General features: G+C 39.4%; 1 protein-coding gene across 2 annotated transcripts in view; it reads right to left on the bottom strand.

Moving 5' to 3' along the window:
* sif (guanine nucleotide exchange factor still life) overlaps positions 1 to 13,935 on the bottom strand; it is a 945,217-nt gene that overhangs the window by 42,626 nt on the left and 888,656 nt on the right. The window contains exons 29-34 of one of the 2 annotated variants that reach the window (XM_080278922.1): positions 13,551 to 13,669; positions 11,551 to 11,739; positions 7,548 to 7,735; positions 5,263 to 5,454; positions 4,305 to 4,450; positions 3,831 to 4,061 (exon numbers count right to left, since the gene is read on the bottom strand). In XM_080278922.1, the coding sequence (XP_080135048.1) occupies positions 3,831 to 4,061; positions 4,305 to 4,450; positions 5,263 to 5,454; positions 7,548 to 7,735; positions 11,551 to 11,739; positions 13,551 to 13,669 (1,065 nt within the window). The remainder of the gene's footprint in view (positions 1 to 3,830; positions 4,062 to 4,304; positions 4,451 to 5,262; positions 5,455 to 7,547; positions 7,736 to 11,550; positions 11,740 to 13,550; positions 13,670 to 13,935) is intronic. The other variant, XM_080278921.1, reaches the window with a different exon arrangement.

Below are 13,935 nucleotides of genomic sequence, written 5' to 3'. Positions count from 1 at the left end.
ATGCATATGTATCTTAATGTTCCAAATAAATATTTCATACAAATCTACATAACTTTTAATCCTTTCACTATACAGGGACCCTTGTAAGCTGAATAAAATATTCTGGCAATAGCCACACTAACAAAAAACATTACTGTCCTGAAGAGATTCTAATTTTTATATACTGTACATTGTGGTAAGTGGTGGTGACCATCATCCACTCACTTGATGTAGTGCAGCCCACATATTCCTTTGCCTTATCATTCTTTTTCTATGTGTGCTCTCCACTCTTCCTATTACTACCAACTTTCCTGTTCACTCTTCCTATTACTACCAACTTTCCTGTTACTTTTTATTACTTTTCTTTCCTTTTCAGGTAGCTTTACATTGAATGACAAGCCTAAAGGTTTCCTGTAAGCCAGGAAACCATTTACAATGCTGGGTGGTAACTATATAACCAACCCACATTCCCACACATTGAGGTGGTTTGAACAAGTGGGGAGGATGAGAGTGACAGACTGATGAGAAGAGTGTATGTGAGTGATGTGGAAGGGGGCAGAGGGAGGGGGAGGCCAAGGATGAGATGGAGGGATGGCATGGAGAGGTATATGAGAGAAGTGGGTGTCAGCTGGGAGTAGGGCAATGAAATGGCAGGGGACAGGGTAACATGGAAGCGACTTGTTTGTGGCCACCCCTTCTGGGGTAAAGGCGTCTGGCAATAGATACATAGCCAGACGTTCCCAACATGTTAACAAGCGGGTTGACGGAGGGTTAGTGCCTCTCCCCATAAAACCACTAACTCAAAGACAAATGGCCACACCTCACAGGATTATGGCATCATGTTATAGACAGATAGATATACTGTATAGACAGATAGAGAGATATTCAATGTGATGGATCTCTGTTAAAGAGAGCAAAGTCAGCCCTATTATTTAGAATGGTAATTATAACTTTTGATATGCGATCCTGCTACATAAAAATAAACTATACTGTAACAAACATATCCCTAGTATATTTAGCATTTCAGTGATGATGGGATACAGCATTACATTCTGACCTGCATCAGATAATTTTATTCGGTTAAAGGAAACTACAACAGCCAAAATGTTGAACAAGTTCAAGGCCAGAATACAAAACTTCATGATTATTTGCTGTCCCAAAATGGTAGCATTTTATTGTATACTGTACTGTAATGTTACCAAACTGACTACCACTGTCCATTTACTCATCAACTGCCTGGTAACTTATCTGAATACCATATCTGGGATGGACAAGCCAATGAATAATATAAATTCTTCATAAAATTTTACCATGATTTCTATTTAGAAATACCAAACTGGGGTTGGCCATAGAACAGATGATGGTTTCTATGGACAAAGAGATCTCCAAAATAATATAGTCTGACACCACTGCAGTCCTAACAGGATTCTTTTAGTTTACCTACACTGAATAATAAAATTTATTGGTAATGAACAGTATACTCTTGACTACCATCATGGTCTACTTAACCCCCATCTCACATTTATACATTCAGAAACGATGATGCCTTTTTAAAATATATTCTTTTTACCTCCAGATGATTTTGTTCAGCTCAGGGAAAATCTTTCATAAAGAAGAGTTTAAAGAAAAGTTTATACTCCCTCCTCTACGAGATGTATCTTCTCAGCTGTACATAATTTCTCTTGGCAGCAAGAATAAAATATCATCATACTCAATGAGGAGATATCTTCTAAAAACTTATACATGCATTCACTCTTCATGCATTCCATGTTAAATACTTTAATGTGCAAAACTCCTTTCGGTGGCTCCTTATACTTTTGCTTTTGCACAAAACCATCAAAACTTCCATTCACATGTCCATCTATCATTCAAAGAGACAAGCTTACTGTGAAATTATTCAGAGAAAATACTATTATTTATCATAATATGGAAGTAAAAAAATATATATCATATAAATGGTAAGGCTTGCCTTTTGTGGATCTGCAGAGAAACCAGTCATTAAATTCCATAGATTAGTAATGAGTAGCCTGCTGCTGTATTAATATTTTCAATAAATACTGCATCATGCTCTAGTAAAGACAGAGCATCAATACATCAAATAAAGCATGTAATTCTGCACAACTAACACCACATACATTATAATGTACTCTGATGAAATTGTTTTCCAAATGCATAAAGGAATACATTCAATGGTGAGACACAATATTCTGCAGTCACTTCCTTGATTTTTAAAATGGTAGGTTATATTTTACTCTCACTACATAAACAACAATAAGGGGAGCAATAATTCAAAAGTTATTATGACCACTTCTAGGGACAATTATACACAGGAATACATTTAGCATCAGCAGAAATACTGTATAAATGAAATTAAGTGTAAAGGTATTCAAGATTCTCTTTACTTCCTTTCCAATGGAAAATGGAAATGGTGTCATGCAATGGTTATGCAGTGATAGTGCACACTGATGATGTGAAGCAGCGATGATGCCGAGAGCATGGGTGTGTAGTGATTGTGTAAAACAGTAAGTGCTGCACATTGATGAGTGAGTCCTGATGAAAGTGACTGTCTACAGTGGTGACAGTGTCCAGCAGTGGTGATATGACCAGGTGAGTAATGGTGTGGTGAACTAGGTGTACAGCTGTCTTGATTTAAAATACTAACAGTGTAGCCCTAAGATAGTGTAGAATATTGATGACACAGGGATCGTATACAGTACAGTCATTACTCGTTTTACGATGATTCGGTTTATGATAATCTGCTACAACGATAATAGAAAAGTTCCACCCCAAAATTCGAATTACAATAAATTTCCTCCTATAACGATTTTGCCATCGGAAAGCACCAGGCACACGCAAGGTGACCGTTGCTTGTCTCAGGCAAGATGGCGGCCACCGGTGTGCAGGTATTATTATGGTTCAGGTCCTGCCACCCCTTCAAAGCCCTATCTTTTCAATTCGTTCATGTGTGCCCCCTTTTATCGTCACCTCTCAGCCAAACATCGTACTACAGTACTGTAGATTTGTGTGCCCAGTGGTAAGGTCAGTGCCAACGTAGGCCCCAGTGCTACGGCTGGTGCAGGTATGGGTCCCAGTGCTAAGGTTGGTGCAGGTATGGGCCGGATTCCCCTCCCCCTAACCTGTTCCTGTCTGACTCAGAGGCTGACCACTATTGCCTGTAAGCGCAGGCTGACTCCCAGCCTCGGGGGGGACGACTTGGACCAACACAGGAAGGAATGAAGGTGGGTTGTCATTTATGGTTCAGTCTTGGTTAGGTGACTTTGGGAAGTTGAGTTGACGTAACCCCCCTTTTATAATGGGTTTCAATCTACCGATTTATGATAAAATCGGTATACAACAAGGTATGACCTGACGTAACCCCATTGTAAAACGAGTAATGACTGTATTGACAGAGTACAGCAGTGACACTGAATTCATAGGTAAAGTAATGATGATGTACAGCAATATGGTGTACCTGTACTGTACTGAAGGTGGGCAGTGATTTTAATCAGCATTAAAGGCACAGACAGTGCTAATTGCTATGCGCTGACAGTCGGGGGGGGGGGGAATACTATGGCACTGGTATTTTAAATGCAACAGTAACAACTGTAACACTTGTTTCTGGTTCATGCAGCACAAAAATGACTATTTTTTGCCTGAAAAATGATTTTAATGAATCATGAAATGTTATTAATGAAACAACTTTAAGAAAAACAATTGTAAAAGTGGAATACCTGTTCCATACAGACTACTCTTTACCTACTGGAATAATGACTATGTAAGATGGCATACAGTACAGTACACACATGAAGGAGAGAGAGATGTGTATAGCAGTGGGAACATGCTAGACTTACCGACACTGCGAATGGGCTGATACTGGGAGGGCATGTTGGAGGCCTGTATGAGCTTGGCCATGGAGCCTGTAGATCCAGTAGAAAGCGTGGAGGTGGTGGAGAGCGAGAGGTGGTTGGGGGTTCGTCCCAGCGTGGCCTTCTTCTTCTCCCCCACCTCCTCCTCCCCCTCCGAGCGCGTACCCGCCTCGTCCTTCCCACCGTCACTCTTGGTGGTGGAGTCACTGAGCTCGTCTGGTGATGAGAGGACGCTGGGTCAGATGGGCCGCCGTGTGCCCTCCCTCAGGCTTAACACTGTTCTTCTTCTATATTTTTGTTTTTGTTTCACACACAGTATGTAACAACGAACGGCCTTGAGCTCACTGAGTCACGGGTCTTTTTTTTTTTTATTATTTTTTTTTTATTTTAAAGTCATATTCCCTCCCTGCCCCCACCCTCACTGGCGGTGGCCGGGAGAGGCCGTGGGGCGGGACTCACCCATGGCGTCCGACACGGTCTTGCTGCGTGTGCGGAAGTTGTTCTGATCCGGCCCGTGCTGCGTCTCGGGCACATTATCATAGCTCTCCAGGTTATCATAGTCTATGTTACCTGCAGAATGGCGTTGCAGGGTGGCTGACTGAACTCTGTGGGAGAAAGGAGCGCTCAGGGCGCTGGAAACAGACCCTTCAGGGAGGGAAGCCATTCTAATAAACTGGGTGTGAACCATTACTGTACTTTAATATATCATATCTCATTTAAAGCAGTTTTAATGACAATATTATAATGCCCAATATTCTGCTTAAGACAAAGTCTTTTTGTATGCAAAGGGTTATGCTGATTCACTTATAACTTGGTAACTACTGTATTACAACTCAGTGATACAAGTGGAATCTTTTACAAACTAGGTGGTAAGCAGGCAATATCAGTACTGGAAATTGTATATGCAGATTAACATACTGTACTTGTAAATGCAGATTAATATATAATACAGGAAATATAGTACAGCACTAATGCTGAAATGTACCAATCACTGAAATATAAAGATAAAGCATTCAGTAGTAGTTAATTACACAGCATGTGGGTAAATAATAATAACAGAAAAATATTCTCATAGGAGAGGAGAGTATAGATTACTCCAAAGCCACCTAGTTTGTACATCAACCGATAAAGCTACTATATTCTTAACAGAAATCATGAGCTGCTACAAAACCAAATACTGGTACTGTACTGTAAATATCACATAAAGCTCTAAGGACAAGTCTAGAAAGTGAGCAAAATGCCAAAGATGAGAATACAGACAAGTGTTAGTAAGCAACACAACTGAAGAATAGGGCATGGCACCAGACGGCTCGAGCAACTGCACAAAAAACATCAACAAAAACATCCACGGACAAATTGGACATCTAACGATAATTCCTAAACCTAGCCTAACCTAACGAATACTGGTCAGACTGACGTGGGTGACTTTTTCTTGGGCCCTGAGCGAGAGGGCTGGAGAGTGCTGGTGCTGCCCTTAGAAGAAGCGGTGGATGAGCCGAGGCCGGATGATGAAGATGAAGGCTTGTTGGCTGGGATGTTCATATTGCGGACACTCTCACGGATGATCTGGCGGATGGTCTTAAGGAACGCATTGCGGAATTCCGAGGTGCTGTGGGGGGCACGGATGTGAGGTGTGATAAAAGGACATTATCACTTGCGGAAAGACAGGATGAAATACCACATGAGTCAAGGTGACACAATATGCTAAGAAGTGATAAAAAAGCAAGAATAACAGTGCAAAAGGGTGAACCTGACTAAATAAATATAGGTAATCCTGAACGGTCTGTTTAAAAATAAAAGTTCTGTATTAATAATAAAAAAACACAAACACACACATATACTTCAAGGTGTAATGGCCCAAAGCTAGGTTATGTTCTGTAGTACAGAACATTTAATCCTTTACTGAGCACAGCATCAATCAGTGTTTTTGTCTGGCTACTGCCCAATGACGTTATTCAGCTGTGGGAAACCTCTCTAAAAGGTTATGGAAAGAAGATCAGGTGAATAATCTTCATACAGTACACTGACAATCAGTCAGTAACATGATTATATGAATACACTACAAAAGAACACAGAATATAAAGTCATGAAATACAATTAGTTAAGTACTGTACTCAAACAACTTTTGGTGGCATCAATACTTACTTTGTAAAAAGTACCCAAATATTTCGGGAATTTTACTTGAGTATGAAACGACTGCCATGCTCGTTTCATACTGAAGTAAAATTCCCAAAATATTTGGATACTTTTTACAAAGTAAGTACTGGTGCCACCATAAGTTGTTTGAGTACAGTACTCAACTAACTGTTGTGAGGAGAAGTGCATGATCAGGGATTTGGTACCCCCTTTAACATGGCAGTGTCCGGATTGACTCAATCGGATACGTTTATGTGAAGCTACAGAATGTGGTGATGGTTTTGGTGTATCCGATAGAACCAGGATTCCGGGGGCTTGAATGATGAGTGAATGGAAGAATGGCCCATTGGACTGGGCAAATTTGGGCTGTCTGGACATTGCTACTCCTCACCCTGCCCAAGGGTGGGAAAGGAGGTCAGGATGATGATGATGATGATGATGATTTACTTGAGTATGATTTTCAAGTACAGTAAACCCTCTATAATTTGGATTAATTGGGGGGAACCCTATGTCGAATTATCCAAAAATCCGAATTATTGGAGCTTATGCTTGCCCCTATCCCCAAATCACACCCACGCTCACTAAAACATGGCTTTTTCATAAAAACATTGAACAGTACAATATATTATTACTTTATACTCAAAGAGTGCTCAATACAATAAATAAAATAGTGTCAAACCTTGATAATGAAGTCTTGCAATACAGTAGTAGAGTACAGTACATTAATTGTACTGAAGGTACTATACAGTTCTTAAAAATTACATTTATTACTACACTTATCACTACAAAAACTGCTCATGTCCATTTCTCACCGGAACCCTTTTCGGACTTGTCTCACTTAATTCAAATTTCTATCCGAATTAAAATTATTTGTCTGGTGGTCAAAAAAGATCCGAATTAAATGATTTCCAAATCAGAGAGGGTTTACTGTTCTTCTACTCAACTACACTTGAAAAATGGTAATTCATTACTAGAGTGGCAGAATCTCCCCAGAGTTCAGGAGGCTGGCATCACTGCTAGTTACAATCCCCAAACAATAAAAAAATAAGGCCAAATGAAGGACAAGGAAGTACTAATTACAAGTGCTTCTTCATGTTTAGCTCAATCACACATATTTGTTCATCTCATTTCATCTTGGCACCCAAGTGACTGATTCATGATTCCTTCTGCTTGACTGATTCATGATTCCCTCTGTTCAGTTCTTTATTGCTGCAGCTGTGGCTACCACCTTTGGTTATACTTGGAATCATTTTCAAATGCAAGAAGACAGTAGATAACTTGGTAAAATTGCAATGCATGTTGTGTGCTCACAAGATCACAAAGTGACTGCATGTATCACCTCTCTTTCATTCCATCAATATCTTGAATTCCCATGTATTTGTTTTTTAGTGAAATACATGTACATCACCATCATCACTTTCCTAAACCTATATCCCACTCATAAATGTGATGGGTAACTCTCATCTTAAATGTCAGGACCAACTTGCCTAGCCTCGGGCCCCTACGCTCTTCATGGGGTAATGTAGGATTGGATGGATGGATGGATAAAGAAGTAAAAGCACACACCTGTTTGAGAGATGGTAAACCTTCTCTGATCGCCGCTGGAGCTGACTCTTGAGGTGAATGAGCTCCCATAGGAAGTGTGCATCCATATCTTTCATTGACGATGCCCGAACTTGCACTTCTGTCACTGGAATTAACACCTGGTACCTAATAATCTCAACCTCTGATGAGCTGTTCTTCCCTGGGGCACCCTGGAGGTGGCAAAATTTGATGAATATCAGATGTGAATATCAAAGACTGTAATGTTAAAGTTACCATTATTGTTGTGGTCCCAGACTCATCTGGACAAAAACCTGGTGGACTGCAGTTAACAGGACACTTCAGTAAATGAACAAAGTAACTAGAGATAACTTTTTTTTTTTTTTTTTAAATAACAGAACAGAGGAAGGAAAAACAAATGAGTAAAAAAAAAAAAACAATCCATACACCAGATTACTGGCGTCCTCCGTTCATAAAATATCTGTAACAGTTAGACTTGAACAGCTGTGGGTTGAAATTTGGAGGGAAACAACTCTGGGGAAGTGAATTCCAGAGAGATGCAGTTCGGGGAATGAAAGAATTCTGATAGGCAGAAGTTCTGCAATATGGCTGAGTGACATTCCAGTCATGAGCACTACCAGATGCCCGTGTAGCATGAGGGAAGGCATGGAGAGGTGGCATCATGGACGCAACTTCGTCTGAGCATTTGCCAAAAAAATATCTGCAAAATAATGCAAGGGAGGCAACATTCCTTCTTACTTGCAGGGGAGGTAGTTTATATGTAATGACAGGGTTGTTAATGATTCTAACAGCTTTGTTCTGAATTTTGTCTAGTTGTCTTAATGCAACCTCTCCACAACCATTCCACAAGGGTGAGCAATATTCAAGCTGAGAGCGCACATGACTCTTATAAATTATAGCTAACTGCTCATCGGCGAAGAAGTTACGGACTCTGTACAATAATCCAAGTTTCTTTGAGGCGGTTTTAGCAAGTGATCTGACATGAGAGGTCCAGCTAAGGGTACTGTGAAGTGAGACGCCAAGAATTTCAATACTTTTGGAGATGGGAATATTAGTAGCACTGAAGGTAATGTACAAATCTGGCAATATCTATTAGTAAACCGTGTATATTTAGTTTTACTAGCATTGAAAGAGACAAGGTTGTTTTGTCCCCATTCACTGATTGTAGACAGATCTTGATTTATGGAGATGGCTGTACTGAGCTGAGAGGTAGAGATATTAGACTTTGTAAATGGGTGTCTGAGTGTGAATGAACTATGTAGTGTTGAGTCATCTGCATATGAGTGAATGGGATTGTGGGTGACAGATAAGAGATCATTAATATGAACCAGAAATAGGGTTGGCGCCAGAACTGATCCATGCGGCACGCCGGCGTTAATTGAGTGGAAATTGGAATATACATCATCTACTTTTACTCTTATTTTCCTGTCACTAAGATATGAAGAAATCAAAGGAACAAAAGACGTTAGTCCATAGCAAGGGAGTTTGGACAGCAGGGAATGGTGCCCTACTCTGTCGAAAGCTTTAGAAATATCAAGAGCTACTGCATGAGTTTCTCCAAAAAGATCAATTGATTGATGGATGGTATGAATTAAGAGATTGAGTATGTCAATGGTGGATCTTTTGTGGCGAAAACCATATTGTCTATCACTAATTAAGTTGTTGGATTCAAGATGTTTAACAATGTGCTTGTTAATTAAAGTTTCAAATACCTTACCAAAAGAAGATGTGACAGCTATTGGTCTGTAATCAGAGGGGTCAGACGAACTTCCTTTCTTCGGAATTGGGTGGATATTGGCTTCTTTCCATGAATTTGGGAATAAAGAAGTACATATGCATAGTCTGAATAATTTAGCTAGGACAGAGGCAAGTTCAGGGGAACACTTTTTCAAAACAATTGGCGGAATTCCATCTGGGCCTGGAGCTTTGTTGGTAGGTAAATTGTCTAGGATGGATTTTACATATCTTGTCTGTATTTTAAGTGGGGCAATTTCGGGAGAATCAAGTTCCAGTACTGGAACATTCTGGCTGGTATCGTCTATGGTAGAGTTTCTGGCAAAGGTACTGGCAAAGATATCTGCTTTCCTAAGCGGGTCATTTGTAATGTTGCCATCTGAAGATTTTAGTGGGGGAATGGAAGATGACTTGTTAAAGTTATTATTGAAAGAATTAAGAGTTGACCAGAATATTCTATTGTCATTAAGGTTGTTAAGTAGTTTTGATGCTTGCTTTTGAAGAAAGTTTGATTTAGATAGATTTAATACAGCTTTTGCATGATTTCTAGCAAATTTAAATTGGAAGTGTGATTCAGATGTTTTTGATTTTAAGTAAGAGTTATATGCTAATGACTTTTGGGCTGTTGCTCTGGCACAGCTGCCATCAAACCATTTTGGAGAGTTCGATCTTTTAGTGAACTGCTGACTTGGTATGAATAAATCCATACCAGCTAGTATTATGTCACAGATGTGGGACTGGATAGAACTGGGATCACTAGAGAAGAAACACTGCCATGGAATGTCAGCAAGATAATTTCTAAATCCATCCCAGTCTGCCCTATCAAAGTGCCATCGGGTAACCCTGACAGGTTCAGAACAGGGAGGTGTGGGAGGGTAAACTAATGAGGCTTTGATGAGATTGTGGTCAGAGGATCCAAGTGGTGACAGTACCTCTATTCTGTATTAATCTGGATTATCTGTCAAGAATAAATCCAAGAGATGGGCATTATGGTCAGGATTATCAGGTATTCTGGTTGGTTGCTTTACCAACTGGGTGAGATTAAACGATTCCGCAAACAGCTCGCACTCTAGACCAGTGTCATCAGTCCGGGCAGAATGCAATAACCATTCAACATTATGTACATTAAAATCACCCAAAATGGTATTTTTGGTGCCAAGGGCAAGGTTAAGGTTACTCAACTGAGTGGATATGGAATCAAATACACTGGGTTCCGAAGAAGCATTGGGGGAACGATAAACTACACAAATATATTTGGTAATGTTTTGACAATTTAGTTTATATAATGAGTAACCAAAACTGGATGAACTGAAGTTTAAAATAGTGTCAACTGCATATTGTGATTTGATATAAGAACAGGTGCCGCCCTTGTTACGGAAGTTTGTAAGGAGATGGTAACCGGGAAAACAAAATGGAGATATATCAGTAGAGGGTGAGATTTGTGGCTCTGTGAGGAAAAGGGCCAAAGGGGATATGGACTGAAGGAAAAAATGAACTGAGTTTAAATTTGTGGTAAGGCCGCAGATGTTGGTAAAGAATAAGGCCGCACTGTCACTTCTTCGCCGAAGAGCATTCCCGGAAATAGCACCAGTTGCTGATATAGGTCTGCCAACACTGTTACTTATCATTACTGCAAGGATGGACTGCTAGTCACAAGACACATCAGGTCCCATGTTTTTAATGTACAATGAGGATTTTATCTGAGTTATCATCTGCTTGCAATTAAAACCTAGTTTTTATAAGTTCTATATAACCAGTACTTTCTATTATATATGCTGTATAGAAGTGGATGCATGCAAACTGCATATCAGTTACAGTTCCTTTTAGAGCCAGTACTTTTTGTCATTACTGGGTGTATTGTATATAGGTTGCTTATTAGCTACAGTTCAGTAAGTTCTTACCAACTGCATGGTAGGTAATGGATAACAGCACAATATAATATTATACACGAGTACAGTATATCTATACAGTTCCTGTGAACCATTGTGTTATATATACTGGTACCTACTTTCCTCTCCACCCTTGTTGTTGCTGAAACTTTTGTAATGTAAGTGCAGTATAAAGTACTGTCATTATTTTGAAACTCTCAGACCTGCATGTATCTTCATGAAAACCAAATTGCATGGCACCAACAGATATATTACTGTACATGGTTTATATAACATTAAAATAACATGAATAAATAAAAAATTCCATTAACGCTTTAACACGACAAAGATTTTAAAATTTTATAAAATACCACAGTACAGTACACAAACACGCATTCACTTACACCAGCACTAACCATCAACTTTTTCTTCTGTCTCAGCCTCTCTTTGCAGAGGAACACTACTGCCGTCTTGAACACAAAACACATAGCGTGGAGTTCCAGGCCCTTCTTAATCTTGCCCAGGAAGTCTGAGATGTTTAGCCATTCAACCCCACCATAGTAGAGTAGATCCCCAGGTGAGAGGTCCACAGGCTGAAATAAATGTACTTGGTCAACACTACTGCCCTATTTCATCAAGCAACCTACAGTACTACAATTATTAAACTCCTTAAATATGACAGGCAAAAAAAGTACTTGGTCAACTTTGCTGTCTCATTTCATCAAGCAATCTAAAACTGTACTCTCATTAACCCTTTCACTATGATAATGCCCATTTCATTCCTGCTACTGCTGGATACAGCTGCCACAACAAAAGACACTAAATACATAATATTCCAATAAACTGCAAGAGAAAATAGTAAAATCCTTCAAAATTTAATAAAAATTATACTGTAATAAGTTTCTCAAATAATGCAAGACTTCAAACCATTTGCCATTAAATTCTGTGCTAGATATATCTGTACATCTCTAGAGCTGGTGCCAAACTACACACTTGGCTGGTCAATTGCCGGAGGATTTTATAAATTATTGGGCTGATCTTTCACGAAACGACGGGGCTAAAGGAGCTTGTTTCTAACCTTTCATCAAACAGTGCATACTTCTCACCCCTCTTCACAGAAATGAAATCACACAAACTTCATTCCTACTACTACCAAGTGATCTTTATTCAGCACATGGGGAGATCCTTTATGGTGAAGAGGTTACACAGAGATGGTTTCTAACCCCCTCATAACTTGAAATCTCTCCTACGCTGAATAATAGTGCCTGGCAATGGTTACAGCCAGTTTCACATTACACCCTCTGAAGTGCAGGGGTCCCGAGGTTAAGCTGCCATAATTCAGTGCGATTACAGTTACATGGATAGACCATCACTTCAACTGGAGAGTTCTAACCATTCAACTGCTGGGCATCTTGTGGTTTAAAAAATATATGGCAGGAACACTCCATGGTATGGAAGGAGTTGAAAGGAATTCTTGCAGCCTATGCTGGCAATAACAGTATTAATTTATGAAGCACTTAATTACAAATCTTCAACAGAAGTGTAAAGAGATCCTTACTTAATTAAAATGAAAACAAACCAAAATATAACCCAATGACACTGAAAACTGGTAAGAGACTTTAGACAACATAAAGGTAATTGGAACAGTATCTAACCATAGGTTGTATTGGTCTCCTAATACCTTCAGTCCCATGCAATGTTTGTCTGTATCATTCCTACTGTTTCCAGACAATTCTATCCAGTTTAGGAGAGTGCCACAGTACTGTAGTGAAGGGTCAATAAGGGCTATATCTAAGCCTCCAGATTCAAACAGTCTCCCCTGTGGTGAATAAAATCACCTGGGTTGTATCAAGGATAAGATGATGATGGCATCACCTGATTGAAGGGCTTCATTTACCACAAGAACACTACAAAGCAGATGCATACGTATCTTACAATGCTGTCGTCTGGAAACACTGGACCACTTCCTCAATGTATCAGTTCTCATCCAAACAGAAATATTTACTTTACCAAATAGTTCATATCAAACATAATTAAAAAAAAAAAAAAAAAAAAAAAAAATGCAAGCAGTCTTCATTATGTCACAAAGGTGTTTCAAAATATCACACCTTTTTTCAAACACCAGATGCTGCAAATTAGGGGGAAATGCTGAATCAGCTTTTATAGACTGCAATGAACATTTACCAGCTTATTTTTGTTTTTTTTTATTTACCATTGACTTTATAGCAAAAAAAGGACACAAAACATACATGGCCTTATGTTATAATGAGGATATCAAACTACTAGGTATGCTAAAGAAAAATATGTATCCTGAAAAATTGTTTGGGAAATAAAAAACTGCACACTGTTGCAGTGCCTTATGTGGGCAAGGGAGCTCAACCAACATTCATTCTCAAATCACAACCTGCTTGCTGGACTTCTGGTGCTGACGGAACAAGTGGTCGAATATCGCTCCATACTCCTCGTGGATCCGCTGCATCTCATTGATGTGCTCAGCAACCTTCTCCATCACTTTCAGGGCCTCTGTGGGTGACAGCAATGGGCATTATTGCTGAATGTACAAAAAACTGATGGAAGTTTTTAAACAAAGACCAGTAAAATGAAAAATGAAATACCTAGTAAGTGACAAAGCCTTTTATTTTCCTGAGACTCTGTCCTATCTTCAATTCTATTCAACCTATACATGGGCAACATCCCAATCCTACAGACTCCATTTTACTGCATTCATCCTAGACAGATCTCATCACAACATTTACCCATAACAACAATGTCATACCAAGTTCCTTATT

This window comes from Coenobita brevimanus, chromosome 76 (genome assembly GCF_032717465.1).
Source record: "Coenobita brevimanus isolate Jiangsu-jjx chromosome 76, ASM3271746v2, whole genome shotgun sequence".
NCBI classification, from domain to species: domain Eukaryota; kingdom Metazoa; phylum Arthropoda; class Malacostraca; order Decapoda; family Coenobitidae; genus Coenobita; species Coenobita brevimanus.
The sequence above is the reverse complement of the archived record's forward strand: the minus strand, read 5'-3'. Positions and strand labels throughout refer to the sequence as shown.